The sequence below is a fragment of the Oncorhynchus keta genome, chromosome 28 (assembly GCF_023373465.1).
Source record: "Oncorhynchus keta strain PuntledgeMale-10-30-2019 chromosome 28, Oket_V2, whole genome shotgun sequence".
In the NCBI taxonomy this organism is placed as follows: Eukaryota; Metazoa; Chordata; class Actinopteri; order Salmoniformes; family Salmonidae; genus Oncorhynchus; species Oncorhynchus keta.
The window spans coordinates 6,899,625-6,921,756 of NC_068448.1; the positions used below are offsets into that span (position 1 = coordinate 6,899,625).

At 48.1% G+C, this 22,132-nt stretch overlaps 1 protein-coding gene across 7 annotated transcripts in view; it reads right to left on the reverse strand.

Moving 5' to 3' along the window:
- LOC118377891 (arginine-glutamic acid dipeptide repeats protein-like) overlaps window positions 1-22,132 on the reverse strand; it is a 670,308-nt gene that overhangs the window by 508,832 nt on the left and 139,344 nt on the right. For all 7 annotated transcript variants that reach the window (XM_052484576.1, XM_052484574.1, XM_052484575.1 and 4 more), the window contains one exon: window positions 582-1,120. In XM_052484576.1, the coding sequence (XP_052340536.1) occupies window positions 582-975 (394 nt within the window). In that variant the 5' untranslated portion in view covers window positions 976-1,120. The remainder of the gene's footprint in view (window positions 1-581; window positions 1,121-22,132) is intronic.

Genomic DNA, 22,132 nt, shown 5'->3' on the forward strand with positions numbered 1-22,132 from the left:
CCAGACTAAACCCCAGACTATGACGCCAGACTAAACCCCATACTATAACGCCAGACTAAACCCCATACTATAACGCCAGACTAAACCCCATACTATAACGCCAGACTAAACCCCATACTATTATGCCAGACTAAACCCCAGACTAAACCCCATACTATAACGCCAGACTAAACCCCAGACTATAACGCCAGACTAAACCCCATACTATAACGCCAGACTAAACCCCATACTATTATGCCAGACTAAACCCCATACTATTATGCCAGACTAAACCCCATACTATAAGGTCAGACTAAACTCTGCTTCTTTTATTTTCTGTGAAATGTGACCAGATTTCATTAATTTGACTCAGTTATCAAAAAAAATATGCCACGGAATTAGGCTAGTTAAAGCAATCAACTTTGAATTTGCTGTTGACAAAAAAAAAAAGATATATATATTTCTCTACAGGCCTAGCCTGTATCTCTTGGACTGAAGCGTCTTTAAGGAGAATCACATCGGAGAAAAGCAAACACTATATTATGATATTTGTTGCCAAAGAGATGAAGAGCCTTAATGACTTCGCAATGAATTGAACTTACCACCAGGTCTGTAAACAACGTCGTCTTCAGTAATGAAGGAAGTGATCTCTCCGTTCTCCATCCGTTCATACCTCGACTTCTTCTTGATCATCTTCTTCTTTCCCTTCTTCCCTGACTCCTCCCCCATCCCCATGTTGACCACGCCTACTGCCCCGGCCCCTCCCCTGTTCTCGTTATCCTCGTCCTCGCTCTCCGCGTAGTTCTTAGCTCCGCCCTCCAGCGTGCAGCTACGGCGTGGTCGTGAGCTCTCGCTCTCCCTGGATGCTTTGTCCCTCTTGTCCCGGTCTCTGTCCCTCTCCCTGTCCCGGTCTCTGTCCCTCTCCCTGTCCCTCTCCCTGTCTCGGTCTCTGTCCCTGTCCTTCTCCCTGTCTGGCTTGTCTTTGTCCGCGGTCATGATTCGCCACGTGCCTTCCTCAGTCCTCTCACGGCTGGGCCTCCGTGAAAGGTAGACTGTCAGCCTGGGCTTCAGTCTTCTGAATTGACCAATCAAATCCAGGGAAAATTCAGCCACACCAACAACCCCAGTGTTTCAGGAAAAGCTGTGGATAAAAGACAGAGAAAGAGACATTAATGACAGGATAATCATTCAAAACCTTACGTTTACATTTCTGGTAAGGAGCTGCAAAATAGTAAGTGGACATTCCCCAAATAATACCTCAATATATAAACTACCTCAACATCTATATAATTGAGGTACCAAAAAAATACTTTTAATAGTTCAAATTATCTGGGGATATAAACATAATGTACTGTAATCACACTTAGTGAGTGAAAGGTAATTTAATTTTTAGAGGGGGAAAATATCCACCAGCCGACTACGCCACATGGCACTTAATTCTGTCCCAAATGGCACCTTATAATCTATATAGTGCACTACTTTTGACGAGGGCCCACAGTGTTGAGGCCTCTGCCAATCTCAACCCGGCACGGCCAGAAGACTGGCCACCCCTCAGAGCCTGGTTCCTCTCTAGGTTCCTCTCTAGGTTCCTCTCTAGGTTCCTCTCTAGGTTCTGGTGCTTTTCCGGAGGCACCGTGCTTCTACATCTGCATTGCTTGTTGTTTGGGGTTTTAGGCTGGGTTTCTGTACAGCACTTTGTGACATCGGCTGACGTAAAAAGGGCTTCATAAATAAATTAGATTGATTGAATGATTGATTGATTGCTGGACTGCTGAGCAAACCATGGGGTTCAAATACTATTTGAAATCTTTAATAATAATAATAATATATGCCATTTAGCAGGGTTTATCCAATGTTGGACTTACAATCATTTGCATACATTACAACATGGGTGGTCAGGGTTTACTACCTGTTACAAGCGCCTGCTCTACCAACTTTTACCCTGGAGTGCCAGGTAGGTCAGGGTTTATACATGTTGGACTGTTCCATTTTTCCCCCCATTACAACAGGTCAGGGTTTATACATGTTGGACTGTTCCATTTTTCCCCCATTACAACAGGTCAGGGTTTATACATGTTGGACTGTTCCATTTTTCCCCCCATTACAACAGGTCAGGGTTTATACATGTTGGACTGTTCCATTTTTCCCCCATTACAACAGGTCAGGGTTTATACATGTTGGACTGTTCCATTTTTCCCCCCATTACAACAGGTCAGGGTTTATACATGTTGGACTGTTCCATTTTTCCCCCCATTACAACAGGTCAGGGTTTATACATGTTGGACTGTTCCATTTTTCCCCCCATTACAACAGGTCAGGGTTTATACATGTTGGACTGTTCCATTTTTCCCCCATTACAACAGGCTAGCTCAATCACGCACAAATAAAATATTTTAAAATGATTTCAAATACCTGGTGTGGAGACTGGCTCAGTATGGCTTCCGCCCTGCCTGCAGTCTATTTACTTAGCTATGTATCCACACACACACACACACACTGCCCTATACAGTATGACTAAAGAGGTAGTTCTCATTGGCCAATAATTTGCTTTTTTCCCCACTAAAAACTAACTAGAAATATCTATAACAGCCCCTTGAGGGAACAGACCTGGCAATCAGTGAAGCAATGGTAAATACCATGGCCAGAGATGGAGGGAGGGAGACGATTACACCCAGCCGTCGCCACGGCTTCTATTAATGACCTAATGATGAGTTACCACGGCGACCGCTGAGCTGCGGAGACACGCAGGCCAAACAAACTATCACTGTATATACAGACACACACACACACACCGGTCAGCCAACATCCATCTCTCACCCTTGTGGGTGTCCATATAGACAGGTCTGTCCTGAAGGTGTGAGTGACCTAAGCTTTGATACTGCAGCTCTGGACCTAATCCCAGCTCTGCTCTGGGAAACACACCACAGGGTAGCTGCTATAGACTCTATAACCACAGAAACACCATGTTGACCAGGGGAATCAAAACGTACACGCGAGGGAGTACAATCCCGCCCGCATTTTGACAGCGAGGACATTTTCACTGCGGCCCTAAAGACCTCGTTGAAAAGCAAAAGCTGCCCCCGGGGCTAAATGAGTAGGCTACGCTAATCAGATCAGTGAAATGACACCCTTCATCTGACACCTATAATGATTTAAACATTAGTAAATATAAGTTTAGGTTACACAGTGAAACAAGAGCCCTTTTCTCCATTCGTGGTCTTAATAAGTGAGCTCATAAAATGACAAACAAAATTAAACCAGAGTGAAAATAAATATTCAGAGAAACATTAATTGTAATAATGTAGCATGTTCTACTATAAAAATGAACTGTAACTAAGTAGCATATACTACGACGACTAGGAGTATCATCAACAAGCATGGGTTACTACGACGACTAGGATTACCATCAACTAGCATGGGTTACTACGACGACTAGGAGTATCATCAACAAGCATGGGTTACTACGACGACTAGGAGTATCATCAACAAGCATGGGTTACTACGACGACTAGGATTACCATCAACTAGCATGGGTTACTACGACGACTAGGAGTATCATCAACAAGCATGGGTTACTACGACGACTAGGAGTATCATCAACAAGCATGGGTTACTACGACGACTAGGAGTATCATCAACAAGCATGGGTTACTACGACGACTAGGATTATCATCAACTAGCATGGGTTACTACGACGACTAGGAGTATCATCAACAAGCATGGGTTACTACGACGACTAGGAGTATCATCAACAAGCATGGGTTACTACGACGACTAGGAGTATCATCAACTAGCATGGGTTACTACGACGACTAGGAGTATCATCAACTAGCATGGGTTACTACGACGACTAGGAGTATCATCAGCTATCATGGGTTAGTACAACGACTAGGAGTATCATCAACTAGCATGGGTTACTATTATCATGACTAGGATAATGCATTTTTCTGCTGGAAAATATCACAACCGGTCGTGATTGGCAGTCCCATAGGGTGGCACAAAATTGGCCCAGCGTCGTCACGGTTTCGCTGGCATAGGTCGTCGTTGTAAATAAGAATTTGTTCTTAACTGACTTAACTAGTCAATTAAAAATTATGTAAAAATAAATAACATTGACATTAAGTGTTTATAAAAATGATTCCTTCAGTTTTTATGTTCGTATTTTGGCTTTTAAACAATGAAGTATGTGGTTAAATTGTTTCAGAGTGCTGACCACCTCCACTCAGATTCTAGGTATGTGGTTAAATTGTTTCAGAGTGCTGACCACCTCCACTCAGATTCAAGGTATGTGGTTAAATTGTTTCAGAGTGCTGACCACCTCCACTCAGATTCAAGGTATGTGGTTAAATTGTTTCAGAGTGCTGACCACCTCCACTCAGATTCAAGGTATGTGGTTAAATTGTTTCAGAGTGCTGACCACCTCCACTCAGATTCTAGGTATATGGTTAAATTGTTTCAGAGTGCTGACCACCTCCACTCAGATTCACGGTATATGGTTAAATTGTTTCAGAGTGCTGACCACCTCCACTCAGATTCTAGGTATGTGGTTAAATTGTTTCAGAGTGCTGACCACCTCCACTCAGATTCAAGGTATATGGTTAAATTGTTTCAGAGTGCTGACCACCTCCACTCAGATTCAAGGTATGTGGTTAAATTGTTTCAGAGTGCTGACCACCTCCACTCAGATTCAAGGTATGTGGTTAAATTGTTTCAGAGTGCTGACCACCTCCACTCAGATTCAAGGTATGTGGTTAAATTGTTTCAGAGTGCTGACCACCTCCACTCAGATTCTAGGTATGTGGTTAAATTGTTTCAGAGTGCTGACCACCTCCACTCAGATTCAAGGTATGTGGTTAAATTGTTTCAGAGTGCTGACCACCTCCACTCAGATTCAAGGTATATGGTTAAATTGTTTCAGAGTGCTGACCACCTCCACTCAGATTCAAGGTATATGGTTAAATTGTTTCAGAGTGCTGACCACCTCCACTCAGATTCTAGGTATATGGTTAAATTGTTTCAGAGTGTTGACCACCTCCACTCAGATTCTAGGTGGGTGACATGTGGTGTGCTAGAGGCACGGGACTTCCATCTCCGGTCTTGTTACCATTTCATCGGAACGAACAACGACTCAAGTCAATAGAAGTCTTCAGAAGTTTAGATGTTAATCTTTATTATATTTTGTCAAAAATGACTAACATTTAAGTCTATATTTATTAGAGCCCGACATATTTATCGGTTGACCGATATTATCAGCCGATATCAGCCTGTGAAGGGGCAGGTGAGAGGATGTGAAGGGGCAGGTGAGAGGATGTGAAGGGGCAGGTGAGAGGATGTGAAGGGGCAGGTGAGAGGATGTGAAGGGGCAGGTGAGAGGATGTGAAGGGGCAGGTGACAGGATGTGAAGGGGCAGGTGACAGGATGTGAAGGGGCAGGTGACAGGATGTGAAGGGGCAGAGTGTGACAGGATGAGAAGGGGCAGGTGACAGGATGTGAAGGGGCAGGTGACAGGATGTGAAGGGCAGGTGACAGGATGTGAAGGGGCAGGTGACAGGATGTGGGGGCAGGTGACAGGATGTGAAGGGCAGGTGACAGGATGTGAAGGGGCAGGTGACAGGATGTGAAGGGGCAGGTGAGAGGATGTGAAGGGGCAGGTGACAGGATGTGAAGGGGCAGGTGAGAGGATGTGAAGGGCAGGTGACAGGATGTGAAGGGGCAGGTGACAGGATGTGAAGGGGCAGGTGACAGGATGTGAAGGGGCAGGTGACAGGATGTGAAGGGGCAGGTGACAGGATGTGAAGGGACAGGTGACAGGATGTGAAGGGACAGGTGACAGGATGTGAAGGGGCAGGTGACAGGATGAGAAGGGGCAGGTGAGGATGTGAAGGGGCAGGTGACAGGATGTGAAGGGGCAGGTGAGAGGATGTGAAGGGGCAGGTGACAGGATGTGAAGGGGCAGGTGACAGGATGTGAAGGGGCAGGTGAGAGGATGTGAAGGGGCAGGTGACAGGATGTGAAGGGACAGGTGAGGATGTGAAGGGGCAGGTGACAGGATGAGAAGGGGCAGGTGACAGGATGTGAAGGGGCAGGTGACAGGATGTGAAGGGGCAGGTGAGAGGATGTGAAGGGGCAGGTGACAGGATGTGAAGGGGCAGGTGACAGGATGTGAAGGGGCAGGTGACAGGATGTGAAGGGGCAGGTGAGAGGATGAGAAGGGGCAGGTGAGAGGATGTGAAGGGGCAGGTGACAGGATGAGAAGGGGCAGGTGAGGATGTGAAGGGGCAGGTGACAGGATGTGAAGGGGCAGGTGACAGGATGTGAAGGGGCAGGTGACAGGATGTGAAGGGGCAGGTGACAGGATGTGAAGGGGCAGGTGAGAGGATGTGAAGGGGGCAGATGTGACAGGATGTGAAGGGGCAGGTGAGAGGATGTGAAGGGGCAGGTGACAGGATGTGAAGGGGAAGGTGAGGATGTGAAGGGGCAGGTGAGGATGTGAAGGGGCAGGTGACAGGATGTGAAGGGGCAGGTGACAGGATGTGAAGGGGCAGGTGAGGATGTGAAGGGGCAGGTGACAGGATGTGAAGGGGCAGGTGACAGGATGTGAAGGGGCAGGTGACAGGATGTGAAGGGGCAGGTGACAGGATGTGAAGGGGCAGGTGACAGGATGTGAAGGGGCAGGTGACAGGATGTGAAGGGGCAGGTGACAGGATGTGAAGGGGCAGGTGACAGGATGTGAAGGGGCAGGTGACAGGATGTGAAGGGGCAGGTGAGAGGATGTGAAGGGGCAGGTGACAGGATGTGAAGGGGCAGGTGACAGGATGTGAAGGGGCAGGTGACAGGATGTGAAGGGGCAGGTGAGGATGTGAAGGGGCAGGTGACAGGATGTGAAGGGGCAGGTGACAGGATGTGAAGGGGCAGGTGACAGGATGTGAAGGGGCAGGTGACAGGATGTGAAGGGGCAGGTGAGAGGATGTGAAGGGGCAGGTGACAGGATGTGAAGGGGCAGGTGACAGGATGTGAAGGGTCAGGTGACAGGATGTGAAGGGGGAGGTGAGAGGATGTGAAGGGGCAGGTGACAGGATGTGAAGGGGCAGGTGAGGCTGTGAAGGGGCAGGTGAGAGGAGGTGAAGGGGCAGGTGAGAGGATGTGAAGGGCAGGTGAGAGGATGTGAAGGGGCAGGTGAGAGGATGTGAAGGGGCAGGTGACAGGATGTGAAGGGGCAGGTGACAGGATGTGAAGGGGCAGGTGACAGGATGTGAAGGGGCAGGTGACAGGATGTGAAGGGGCAGGTGACAGGATGTGAAGGGGCAGGTGACAGGATGTGAAGGGGCAGGTGACAGGATGTGAAGGGGCAGGTGATAGGATGTGAAGGGGCAGGTGACAGGATGAGAAGGGGCAGGTGACAGGATGTGAAGGGGCAGGTGACAGGATGTGAAGGGACAGGTGACAGGATGTGAAGGGGCAGGTGACAGGATGTGAAGGGGCAGGTGACAGGATGTGAAGGGGCAGGTGAGAGGATGAGAAGGGGCAGGTGACAGGATGTGAAGGGGCAGGTGACAGGATGTGAAGGGGCAGGTGACAGGATGTGAAGGGGCAGGTGACAGGATGTGAAGGGGCAGGTGACAGGATGTGAAGGGGCAGGTGACAGGATGTGAAGGGGCAGGTGACAGGATGTGAAGGGGCAGGTGACAGGATGTGAAGGGACAGGTGACAGGATGTGAAGGGGCAGGTGACAGGATGTGAAGGGGCAGGTGACAGGATGTGAAGGGGCAGGTGACAGGATGTGAAGGGGCAGGTGAGAGGATGTGAAGGGGCAGGTGACAGGATGTGAAGGGGCAGGTGACAGGATGTGAAGGGGCAGGTGACAGGATGTGAAGGGACAGGTGACAGGATGTGAAGGGGCAGGTGACAGGATGTGAAGGGGCAGGTGACAGGATGTGAAGGGGCAGGTGACAGGATGTGAAGGGGCAGGTGACAGGATGTGAAGGGACAGGTGATAGGATGTGAAGGGGCAGGTGACAGGATGAGAAGGGGCAGGTGACAGGATGTGAAGGGGCAGGTGACAGGATGTGAAGGGGCAGGTGACAGGATGTGAAGGGGCAGGTGACAGGATGTGAAGGGGCAGGTGACAGGATGTGAAGGGGCAGGTGACAGGATGTGAAGGGGCAGGTGACAGGATGTGAAGGGGCAGGTGACAGGATGTGAAGGGGCAGGTGACAGGATGTGAAGGGGCAGGTGACAGGATGTGAAGGGGCAGGTGACAGGATGTGAAGGGGCAGGTGACAGGATGTGAAGGGGCAGGTGACAGGATGTGAAGGGGCAGGTGACAGGATGTGAAGGGGCAGGTGACAGGATGTGAAGGGGCAGGTGACAGGATGTGAAGGGGCAGGTGACAGGATGTGAAGGGGCAGGTGACAGGATGTGAAGGGGCAGGTGAGAGGATGTGAAGGGGCAGGTGAGAGGATGTGAAGGGGCAGGTGAGAGGATGTGAAGGGGCAGGTGACAGGATGTGAAGGGGCAGGTGACAGGATGTGAAGGGGCAGGTGAGAGGATGTGAAGGGGCAGGTGACAGGATGTGAAGGGGCAGGTGACAGGATGTGAAGGGGCAGGTGAGAGGATGAGAAGGGGCAGGTGAGAGGATGTGAAGGGGCAGGTGACAGGATGTGAAGGGGCAGGTGACAGGATGTGAAGGGACAGGTGACAGGATGTGAAGGGGCAGGTGACAGGATGAGAAGGGGCAGGTGAGAGGATGTGAAGGGGCAGGTGACAGGATGTGAAGGGGCAGGTGAGAGGATGAGAAGGGGCAGGTGACAGGATGTGAAGGGGCAGGTGACAGGATGTGAAGGGGCAGGTGACAGGATGTGAAGGGGCAGGTGACAGGATGTGAAGGGGCAGGTGACAGGATGTGAAGGGGCAGGTGAGAGGATGTGAAGGGGCAGGTGACAGGATGTGAAGGGGCAGGTGACAGGATGTGAAGGGGCAGGTGACAGGATGTGAAGGGGCAGGTGACAGGATGTGAAGGGGCAGGTGACAGGATGTGAAGGGGCAGGTGACAGGATGTGAAGGGGCAGGTGACAGGATGTGAAGGGGCAGGTGACAGGATGTGAAGGGGCAGGTGACAGGATGTGAAGGGGCAGGTGACAGGATGTGAAGGGGCAGGTGACAGGATGTGAAGGGGCAGGTGACAGGATGTGAAGGGGCAGGTGACAGGATGTGAAGGGGCAGGTGACAGGATGTGAAGGGGCAGGTGACAGGATGTGAAGGGGCAGGTGAGAGGATGTGAAGGGGCAGGTGACAGGATGTGAAGGGGCAGGTGACAGGATGTGAAGGGGCAGGTGACAGGATGAGAAGGGGCAGGTGAGGCTGAAGCAGTTCCACATCAAATCCCCAGGACCCTCTCCTCGGAAAAAAGAGGGTGGAAGAGGAGTGAAATAGAAGACGACAGAGGAAAGGACAGAGAAAGAGGAGGGAATAGAGAAGAATCTTCAGGGTCTACTTCACCATTTACATTATGGAGATGGAGTCAACAGGCTAACCTAGCAAACTCACAGCCAGCCAGCCAGCCAGCCAGCCAGCCAGCCAGCCAGCCAGCCAGCCAGCCAGCCACACAGGCAGCAGATCAATCAAATACAACTAGTTTCAATTCAATTCTGTGTACTGGTTTGTGTCACAAACGGCACCCTATTCCCCACATGGTGCACTACTTTAGACCAGAGCCCTCTGGTCTAAAGTAGTGCACTATGAAATAGGGTGCAGTTTGTGTGTCATCCCTTTAACCACCATGCTGTGGCTCTTTAAGCACTGTGACTACAGCCCTGTTACCAACGAGGCTGAGCCTCTGAATATACAGCCCTGTTACCAACGAGGCTGAGCCTCTGAATATACAGCCCTGTTACCAACGAGGCTGAGCCTCTGAATATACAGCCCTGTTACCAACGAGGCTGATACTGTGACTACAGCCCTGTTAACAAAGAGGCTGATACTGTGACTACAGCCCTGTTAACAAAGAGGCTGATACTGTGACTACAGCCCTGTTAACAAAGAGGCTGATACTGTGACTACAGCCCTGTTAACAAAGAGGCTGATACTGTGACTACAGCCCTGTTAACAAAGAGGCTGATACTGTGACTACAGCCCTGTTAACAAAGAGGCTGATACTGTGACTACAGCCCTGTTAACAAAGAGGCTGATACTGTGACTACAGCCCTGTTAACAAAGAGGCTGATACTGTGACTACAGCCCTGTTAACAAAGAGGCTGATACTGTGATAGTCTAATCTGAACGGAGGGAAACCCAGACCCCCTGGAAGGTACTTTGCGGCGCATTAAGCATCATGTTGGGATTAGCTGTTTGTGTTAGCTTTAATACATTACTCTTAGCCTAACCTAATCTGATGTGATAGCCAACCCTGAGAACAGCAGCAGTAGCCCAGGGGGCAGAGTGTAGGACAGGCACACACACACACACACACACACACACACACACACACACCTATTCCATTGGCTGATGAGCCGCAACCTTTTCCCTCAGCAAGTCAAGAGCAAAGACCTATTTTTAGCCTCCATTTGGGGATCGTACTGAAGGTAACGGGCTGTACTGTGGCAATGATAGCGAGAGGCATTCAAACATAACATGCAGGCTAATAACTTCAGTCTAGCTAGCTACTGTGGTGGAGGAAAACCTCTCTCCACAAAAGTACAAGAGACAGTAGCCTACAACATTAACATGGGGAAAAACGTCGAGGTTGTGTTTAAAACGCTTCTTCTACGCACGATTCCCTCTTCGTGAGGGGCGTGCTTTCAGGAGCAACGTAAGTCGCAGGCTGGGCGCCCCCCGTTGGAGTGACTTCCTGTCCCTGTGTGTCAAATTGCACCCTGTCTCGTAGATAGAACGCTATGAGCCCTGTTCAAAAGGAGTGTACTAAGTAGAGAAAAGGGCACCATTGGGCCCTGTTCAAAAGGAGCGCACTAAGTAGAGAAAAGGGCACCATCGGGCCCTGTTCAAAAGGAGCGCACTAAGTAGAGAAAAGGGCACCATTGGGCCCTGTTCAAAAGGAGCGCACTAAGTAGAGAAAAGGGCACCATTGGGCCCTGTTCAAAAGGAGTGTACTAAGTAGAGAAAAGGGCACTATTTGGGACTCAACCCCTGGAGAATGGGTGGAGTGTGGCAGCGGGCAGGGCCATCGTGATTCTACTTTTTTAATTGAGTTTCACCAGAGAACCCCCCTCCTATTCTTACTCCTATGAGTGGCTGAAGTGTTTTCTATCATTTATATTTAACATCTGTAGAGTCTGTGAAAACAATGAAGACACAGAGAAGATAATATTACCAAGACATCTACACAGAAACATTATGACAACATAGAATTTAAACCCCCGCCAGAGAAGATAATATTACCAAGACATCTACACAGAAACATTATGACAACATAGAATTTAAACCCCCGCCAGAGAAGATAATATTACCAAGACATCTACACAGAAACATTATGACAACATAGAATTTAAACCCCCGCCAGAGAAGATAATATTACCAAGACATCTACACAGAAACATTATGACAACATAGAATTTAAACCCCCGCCAGAGAAGATAATATTACCAAGACATCTACACAGAAACATTATGACAACATAGAATTTAAACCCACGCCAGAGAAGATAATATTACCAAGACATCTACACAGAAACATTATGACAACATAGAATTTAAACCCCCGCCAGAGAAGATAATATTACCAAGACATCTACACAGAAACATTATGACAACATAGAATTTAAACCCCCGCCAGAGAAGATAATATTACCAAGACATCTACACAGAAACATTATGACAACATAGAATTTAAACCCCCGGCCAGAGAAGATAATATTACCAAGACATCTACACAGAAACATTATGACAACATAGAATTTAAACCCCCGCCAGAGAAGATAATATTACCAAGACATCTACACAGAAACACGTTGTTGTTGATGATGAAATCCCACAAGTCGTACATTTTATCAAGGCAGGATTAACAGAAGCTCCCCATTGCCCCCTATACACAAAAAAGACTGTTTGTTGTTGACAGATGCGTCACAGCCTTTGTGTGTTTGTTAATCAGATATAGAGAGAACATCAGCTTCTGTACAGAGACAAAAACAACTGAAATCCGACTGTGTTCCCAATGGCATCGTATTCACTTTTATTATCATTTTTTAAATTTATTAAACTCTTATTTTACCAGGTAAGTTGACTGAGAACACATTCTCATTTACAGCAACGCCCTGGGGAATAGTTACAGGGGAGAGGAGGGGGATGAATGAACCAATTGGACCAGGGTCCATACTCAAAAGCAGTGCACTGTTTAGGGTGGGGCTCCCCAATAAGCGGCCCGTGGTCCAAATTCCGCCCATGGGATGATTTTATTGGGGCCACCAAGATCTCTGAGCAATTTTGTTTTTTTATTTTTTTTATAGTATATTTACAAATAATATCCAGGCCTTTATAGCCGTATCGTCTAGCTAGGCTATAACAAAGGAAATAATATGTTTTGTGATAACTGCACTGGGATTTACATTTGGCGTGGGGGGAAAATTGCTTATCGTTCGGGAATTTATCTTAACGTTAAGGATCTCAATTTTGTTTAAAACGTTCACACCTCTACTTTAAATTATTATGTTTTGGTCAAATACTATATCTGTTTATGTAACTTGCAGTAAATTTGCATTGTACAAATGACTTAGAATTAGGTTCCAGCCACCTGACCATTCGCGCCAGAGAAGGGGGGTATCCCGGCAGAATGTAATTGGGGACCACTGCCGTAGGGAATAGGGTACCAGATTTAGGATGTATGCCTAGTCTACTACAGGGAATAGGGTACCAGATTTAGGATGTATGCCTAGTCTACTACAGGGAATAGGGTACCAGATTTAGGATGTATGCCTAGTCTACTACAGGGAATAGGGTACCAGATTTAGGATGTATGCCTAGTCTACTACAGGGAATAGGGTACCAGATTTAGGATGTATGCCTGGTCTACTACAGGGAATAGGGTACCAGATTTAGGATGTATGCCTGGTCTACTACAGGGAATAGGGTACCAGATTTAGGATGTATGCCTAGTCTACTACAGGGAATAGGGTACCAGATTTAGGATGTATGCCTGGTCTACTACAGGGAATAGGGTACCAGATTTAGGATGTATGCCTAGTCTACTACAGGGAATAGGGTACCAGATTTAGGATGTATGCCTAGTCTACTACAGGGAATAGGGTACCAGATTTAGGATGTATGCCTAGTCTACTACAGGGAATAGGGTACCAGATTTAGGATGTATGCCTAGTCTACTACAGGGAATAGGGTACCAGATTTAGGATGTATGCCTAGTCTACTACAGGGAATAGGGTACCAGATTTAGGATGTATGCCTGGTCTACTACAGGGAATAGGGTACCAGATTTAGGATGTATGCCTAGTCTACTACAGGGAATAGGGTACCAGATTTAGGATGTATGCCTAGTCTACTACAGGGAATAGGGTACCAGATTTAGGATGTATGCCTAGTCTACTACAGGGAATAGGGTACCAGATTTAGGATGTATGCCTAGTCTACTACAGGGAATAGGGTACCAGATTTAGGATGTATGCCTAGTCTACTACAGGGAATAGGGTACCAGATTTAGGATGTATGCCTAGTCTACTACAGGGAATAGGGTACCAGATTTAGGATGTATGCCTAGTCTACTACAGGGAATAGGGTACCAGATTTAGGATGTATGCCTAGTCTACTACAGGGAATAGGGTACCAGATTTAGGATGTATGCCTAGTCTACTACAGGGAATAGGGTACCAGATTTAGGATGTATGCCTAGTCTACTACAGGGAATAGGGTACCAGATTTAGGATGTATGCCTAGTCTACTACAGGGAATAGGGTACCAGATTTAGGATGTATGCCTAGTCTACTACAGGGAATAGGGTACCAGATTTAGGATGTATGCCTAGTCTACTACAGGGAATAGGGTACCAGATTTAGGATGTATGCCTGGTCTACTACAGGGAATAGGGTACCAGATTTAGGATGTATGCCTAGACTACTACAGGGAATAGGGTACCAGATTTAGGATGTATGCCTAGTCTACTACAGGGAATAGGGTACCAGATTTAGGATGTATGCCTAGTCTACTACAGGGAATAGGGTACCAGATTTAGGATGTATGCCTAGTCTACTACAGGGAATAGGGTACCAGATTTAGGATGTATGCCTAGTCTACTACAGGGAATAGGGTACCAGATTTAGGATGTATGCCTAGTCTACTACAGGGAATAGGGTACCAGATTTAGGATGTATGCCTAGTCTACTACAGGGAATAGGGTACCAGATTTAGGATGTATGCCTGGTCTACTACAGGGAATAGGGTACCAGATTTAGGATGTATGCCTAGTCTACTACAGGGAATAGGGTACCAGATTTAGGATGTATGCCTGGTCTACTACAGGGAATAGGGTACCAGATTTAGGATGTATGCCTAGACTACTACAGGGAATAGGGTACCAGATTTAGGATGTATGCCTGGTCTACTACAGGGAATAGGGTACCAGATTTAGGATGTATGCCTAGTCTACTACAGGGAATAGGGTACCAGATTTAGGATGTATGCCTAGTCTACTACAGGGAATAGGGTACCAGATTTAGGATGTATGCCTAGTCTACTACAGGGAATAGGGTACCAGATTTAGGATGTATGCCTAGTCTACTACAGGGAATAGGGTACCAGATTTAGGATGTATGCCTGGTCTACTACAGGGAATAGGGTACCAGATTTAGGATGTATGCCTAGTCTACTACAGGGAATAGGGTACCAGATTTAGGATGTATGCCTAGACTACTACAGGGAATAGGGTACCAGATTTAGGATGTATGCCTAGTCTACTACAGGGAATAGGGTACCAGATTTAGGATGTATGCCTAGTCTACTACAGGGAATAGGGTACCAGATTTAGGATGTATGCCTAGTCTACTACAGTCTACTACAGGGAATAGGGTACCAGATTTAGGATGTATGCCTAGACTACTACAGGGAATAGGGTACCAGATTTAGGATGTATGCCTAGTCTACTACAGGGAATAGGGTACCAGATTTAGGATGTATGCCTGGTCTACTACAGGGAATAGGGTACCAGATTTAGGATGTATGCCTAGTCTACTACAGGGAATAGGGTACCAGATTTAGGATGTATGCCTAGTCTACTACAGGGAATAGGGTACCAGATTTAGGATGTATGCCTAGTCTACTACAGGGAATAGGGTACCAGATTTAGGATGTATGCCTAGTCTACTACAGGGAATAGGGTACCAGATTTAGGATGTATGCCTAGTCTACTACAGGGAATAGGGTACCAGATTTAGGATGTATGCCTAGTCTACTACAGGGAATAGGGTACCAGATTTAGGATGTATGCCTAGTCTACTACAGGGAATAGGGTACCAGATTTAGGATGTATGCCTAGTCTACTACAGGGAATAGGGTACCAGATTTAGGATGTATGCCTAGACTACTACAGGGAATAGGGTACCAGATTTAGGATGTATGCCTAGTCTACTACAGGGAATAGGGTACCAGATTTAGGATGTATGCCTAGTCTACTACAGGGAATAGGGTACCAGATTTAGGATGTATGCCTGGTCTACTACAGGGAATAGGGTACCAGATTTAGGATGTATGCCTAGTCTACTACAGGGAATAAGGTACCAGATTTAGGATGTATGCCTAGTCTACTACAGGGAATAGGGTACCAGATTTAGGATGTATGCCTAGTCTACTACAGGGAATAGGGTACCAGATTTAGGATGTATGCCTAGTCTACTACAGGGAATAGGGTACCAGATTTAGGATGTATGCCTAGACTACTACAGGGAATAGGGTACCAGATTTAGGATGTATGCCTAGTCTACTACAGGGAATAGGGTACCAGATTTAGGATGTATGCCTAGTCTACTACAGGGAATAGGGTACCAGATTTAGGATGTATGCCTGGTCTACTACAGGGAATAGGGTACCAGATTTAGGATGTATGCCTAGTCTACTACAGGGAATAGGGTACCAGATTTAGGATGTATGCCTAGACTACTACAGGACCGAGCGAAGCTTTTCACAATATAATATCTGATGTTCTTCTCTTTAAAACATCTTCCTCTTCCTCTCTAACGATCGCATCCATCAAGTCAATTTAAACTGGTTGGTGTGGAAAAAGAGAACAGAGGCTTTATTCATAACAGACCTGTTGTACATTTAGTCAATTCAAACTGTGAAAGAGGCTGTATTCATAACAGACCTGTACATTTAGTCAATTCAAACTGTGAAAGAGGCTGTATTCATAACAGACCTGTACATTTAGTCAATTCAAACTGTGAAAGAGGCTGTATTCATAACAGACCTGTACATTTAGTCAATTCAAACTGTGAAAGAGGCTGTATTCATAACAGACCTGTACATTTAGTCAATTCAAACTGTGAAAGAGGCTGTATTCATAACACTATCGTCCTCCATCCCTAAAGCTACTTGAATCAGTCGAAAACAACACCATGTTTCAAACACAGAATTGAATAGATGAGGTTGATAGTGTATCTCTAGGGGTCCCCCACACCCACACACTGAGACAGGAAACAAACCAGCACATATAGATAATCATGGTGTGCTTGAATAACACTGAGGATTCAAAAAGGACAACACATAATAACCACACCAACATCTTTAAAATAAGAGATATCAACAACAAGGCCATTAGGATCAGAAAGCTAAAGCATGATTTAGCTGATCTGGTGGTAGGCACCCACAGCCCTCATCAACAAGCCCCGTTCAGGAGCTGATGGCAGTATGTGGAGATTGAAGAAACAAAGCTCTGCATTATTGAAAAGTAACCCACTGTAACAGCTGGGGCAAGAGGCACAGGTCACCCCCCTCCTCCCCTCCCTCCCTCACCCCTCTCTATCACTCCTAGATAAAAACAATATGGTATTACCCTTAATTAGAAAAGGCTTTTGTTCGACAGACGGACACCTCTACTCGTACAGCCGCTAGGTCTCCCTTTACGGGTAATCTTTACGGGTAGTCTTTACAGGTAGTCTTGTGAGAATAGGAGTGGGGCTGCTCGGAGAGCCGTGAATCAGACAGGAGAGAGGAAGTAGACTAATGGCCCCCTATTCCCTATATAGTGCACTACTTTAGACCAGAGCCCTATTCCCTATATAGTGTGGTACTACTATAGACCAGAGCCCTATTCCCTATATAGTGTGGTACTACTATAGACCAGAGCCCGATTCCCTATATAGTGCACTACATTAGACCAGAGCCCTATTCCCTATATAGTGCACTACATTAGACCAGAGCCCTATTCCCTATATAGTGCACTACATTAGACCAGAGCCCTATTCCCTATATAGTGCACTACATTAGACCAGAGCCCTATTCCCTATATAGTGGTACTACTATAGACCAGAGCCCTATTCCCTATATAGTGCACTACATTAGACCAGAGCCCTATTCCCTATATAGTGCACTACATTAGACCAGAGCCCTATTCCCTATATAGTGCACTACATTAGACCAGAGCCCTATTCCCTATATAGTGCACTACTTTAGACCAGAGCCCTATTCCCTATATAGTGGTACTACTATAGACCAGAGCCCTATTCCCTATATAGTGGTACTACTATAGACCAGAGACCTATTCCCTATATAGTGGTACTACTATAGACCAGAGCCCTATTCCCTATATAGTGGTACTACTATAGACCAGAGCCCTATTCCCTATATAGTGCACTACTTTAGACCAGAGCCCTATTCCCTATATAGTGCACTACTTTAGACCAGAGCCCTATTGCCTATATAGTGGTACTACTATAGACCAGAGCCCTATTCCCTATATAGTGGTACTACTATAGACCAGAGCCCTATTCCCTATATAGTGTGGTACTACTATAGACCAGAGCCCTATTCCCTATATAGTGGCACTACTATAGACCAGAACCCTATTCCCTATATAGTGTGGTACTACTATAGACCAGAGCCCTATTCCCTATATAGTGGTACTACTATAGACCAGAGCCCTATTCCCTATATAGTGGTACTACTATAGACCAGAACCCTATTCCCTATATAGTGGTACTACTATAGACCAGAGCCCTATTCCCTATATAGTGCACGACTTTAGACCAGAGCCCTATTCCCTATATAGTGGTACTACTATAGACCAGAACCCTATTCCTATATAGTGGCACTACTATAGACCAGAACCCTATTCCCTATATAGTGTGGTACTACTATAGACCAGAGCCCTATTCCCTATATAGTGGTACTACTATAGACCAGAGCCCTATTCCCTATATAGTGGTACTACTATAGACCAGAACCCTATTCCCTATATAGTGGTACTACTATAGACCAGAGCCCTATTCCCTATATAGTGCATAGTGGACTTTAGACCAGAGCCCTATTCCCTATATAGTGGTACTACTATAGACCAGAGCCCTATTCCCTATATAGTGCACGACTTTAGACCAGAGCCCTATTCCCTATATAGTGGTACTACTATAGACCAGAACCCTATTCCCTATATAGTGGTACTACTATAGACCAGAACCCTATTCCCTATATAGTGCTCTATACACATCCCTCGTCACTTCCTGACTGGACTCAATATAGCAGATGACATATCTCCAGGCAGACAGAGTCAGAACCCTACACTAGGCTTATCTATTGACAATCAAACGCTGTACTTAGCAACGGAATGATGCATTTCGCAATTTCTTGGCTTGGCACTGTCTGCAATCAGTCAAACACCTCAACAACAACATGATATCAAGAACAAGATGGAACGAGTCACTTACGATTTTCCACATGACAGTTTCCTGTCATTGTTTTGGTGGTTATCTGACCATCCTGCCTCACAACAACTCAAGACGTCTGCCCCATTGAAGTGTGCACATCAAAGTCCTACGCTGTCAGTTAACACATCTTATCTTAACACATCTGCCACAACAACAGGGCTGAGCCCTGATCTAGGACCAGCTAACACATCTTATCTTAACACATCTGCCACAACAACAGGGCTGAGCCCTGATCTAGGACCAGTTAACACATCTTATCTTAACACATCTGCCACAACAACAGGGCTGAGCGCTGATCTAGGACCAGTTTTGCCTTTTCGGGTCTTAATGAATATGATAAGACACATGAATATATAATATTGTATAAACCTGATCCTAGATCAGCAGTCCTACTCAGACGGAGACAGAAATCCAGGAGTGTGTGTAGTGTTAGTCTGGTAAGACTTCAGTCTAGCTAAAATAGCTCATGGGCCAATTCATCAGCAGCCTCGTAAAACCAGAGTAAAAAATAAATAAAAAGAGTTCACCACAGAGCTGCATTCATGGTGTGTTCGTACACACACACACACACACACACACACACACACACTAAACGTTTGAAGTGTAATGTTCCTTGACCAGTGTTTCTTTCAGTAGCTCCTTACCCACGGTGCACTGCTGCTGCTGCCTGTCCCTCACACAACAAAATGCCCCCCCCCCCCATCGTCCCTGTCTCTATCACACCCCACCCTGTCCCCTGTTTAAAAGGCTGAGAGGACATCTTGCCTGTGGCCCCAACGGACAGGCTGCCTCTTCCTCGGTGTGGTTTCCCCCTCCTCTACACAAAAACAGCTTATCTGAGCAAACGCTGCACTGAATAATGATGTTTCATAGTCAGAACATCCTCTGCTCTCTCTTCTCTTGCATTTTCAGCATCAAACAGTAATTAAAAGGGGAACAAGGGCTCAATGGAGTGTCTGCTCTCTGCTTTGAACAACTAAGAGGTCAACAGTATGCCCTTCTACCATTGTATTAGATTGTCTCTCTCCCACACCGTGGAAGACTAGAGCCTACCCGTTCTTTCTAAAAACATGCTCTTAGTTTATTTATGATGCCAGTCATTGGCCATCCATTCCTCCCTCCCTCCCTCCCTCCCTCCCTGAGGAAAGACAACATTCCTGCTTCACACAGCAGAACTGATGAGGATCAGTTTACACACCACTTCCCCTCCACTGCTGTAGTCCAGGCTGCTCTCTCCTCCCCCCTCCACTGCTGTAGTCCAGGCTGCTCTCTCCTCCCCTCCACTGCTGTAGTCCAGGCTGCTCTCTCCTCCCCCCTCCACTGCTGTAGTCCAGGCTGCTCTCTCCTCCCCTCCACTGCTTTAGTCCAGGCTGCTCTCTCCTCCCCCTCCACTGCTGTAGTCCAGGCTGCTCTCTCCTCCCCCGTCCACTGCTGTAGTCCAGGCTGCTCTCTCCTCCCCTCCACTGCTGTAGTCCAGGCTGCTCTCTCCTCCCCCTCCACTGCTGTAGTCCAGGCTGCTCTCTCCTCCCCCCTCCACTGCTGTAGTCCAGGCTGCTCTCTCCTCCCCCTCCACTGCTGTAGTCCAGGCTGCTCTCTCCTCCCCCCTCCACTGCTGTAGTCCAGGCTGCTCTCTCCTCCCCCTCCACTGCTGTAGTCCAGGCTGCTCTCTCCTCCCCCTCCACTGCCGTAGTCCAGGCTGCTCTCTCCCCCCTCCACTGCCGTAGTCCAGGCTGCTCTCTCCTCCCCTCCACTGCTGTAGTCCAGGCTGCTCTCTCCTCCCCCTCTACTGCTGTAGTCCAGGCTGCTCTCTCCTCCCCCTCCACTGCTGTAGTCCAGGCTGCTCTCTCCTCCCCTCCACTGCTGTAGTCCAGGCTGGTCTCTCCTCCCCCTCCACTGCTGTAGTCCAGGCTGCTCTCTCCTCCCCTCCACTGCTGTAGTCCAGGCTGCTCTCTCCTCCCCCTCCACAGCTGTAGTCCAGGCTGCTCTCTCCTCCCCCTCCACTGCTGTAGTCCAGGCTGCTCTCTCCTCCCCCTCCACTGCTGTAGTCCAGGCTGTTCTCTCCTCCCCTCCACTGCTGTAGTCCAGGCTGCTCTCTCCTCCCCCGTCCACTGCCGTAGTCCAGGCTGCTCTCTCCCCTCCACTGCGTAGTCCAGGCTGCTCTCTCCTCCCCCTCCACTGCTGTAGTCCAGGCTGCTCTCTCCTCCCCCTCCACTGCTGTAGTCCAGGCTGCTCTCTCCTCCCCCTCCACTGCTGTAGTCTCTCTCCTCCCCCTCCACTGCTGTAGTCCAGGCTGCTCTCTCCTCCCCCCTCCACTGCTGTAGTCCAGGCTGCTCTCTCCTCCCCCTCCACTGCTGTAGTCCAGGCTGCTCTCTCCTCCCCCCTCCACTGCTGTAGTCCAGGCTGCTCTCTCCTCCCCCCTCCACTGCTGTAGTCCAGGCTGCTCTCTCCTCCCCCCTCCACTGCTGTAGTCCAGGCTGCTCTCTCCTCCCCCCTCCACTGCTGTAGTCCAGGCTGCTCTCTCCTCCCCCCTCCACTGCTGTAGTCCAGGCTGCTCTCTCCTCCCCCCTCCACTGCTGTAGTCCAGGCTGCTCTCTCCTCCCCCCTCCACTGCTGTAGTCCAGGCTGCTCTCTCCTCCCCTCCACAGCTGTAGTCCAGGCTGCTCTCTCCTCCCCCTCCACAGCTGTAGTCCAGGCTGTCTCTCCTCCCCCTCCACAGCTGTAGTCCAGGCTGCTCTCTCCTCCCCCTCCACTGCTGTAGTCCAGGCTGCTCTCTCCTCCCCCCTCCACTGCTGTAGTCCAGGCTGCTCTCTCCTCCCCCTCCACTGCTGTAGTCCAGGCTGCTCTCTCCTCCCCCTCCACAGCTGTAGTCCAGGCTGCTCTCTCCTCCCCTCCACTGCTGTAGTCCAGGCTGCTCTCTCCTCCCCCTCCACTGCTGTAGTCCAGGCTGCTCTCTCCTCCCCCTCCACTGCTGTAGTAGGCTGCTCTCTCCTCCCCCCTCCACTGCTGTAGTCCAGGCTGCTCTCTCCTCCCCCTCCACTGCTGTAGTCCAGGCTGCTCTCTCCTCCCCCCTCCACTGCTGTAGTCCAGGCTGCTCTCTCCTCCCCCCTCCACTGCTGTAGTCCAGGCTGCTCTCTCCTCCCCCCTCCACTGCTGTAGTCCAGGCTGCTCTCTCCTCCCCCCTCTGACTATAGTGCCCTTGAGCAAGGCATATACAGTCTGCTAAATTACTAAAACAAATGTATCTTTAACTGATGTCTATGACGTCTATGGAGTTTGAGTTACAGA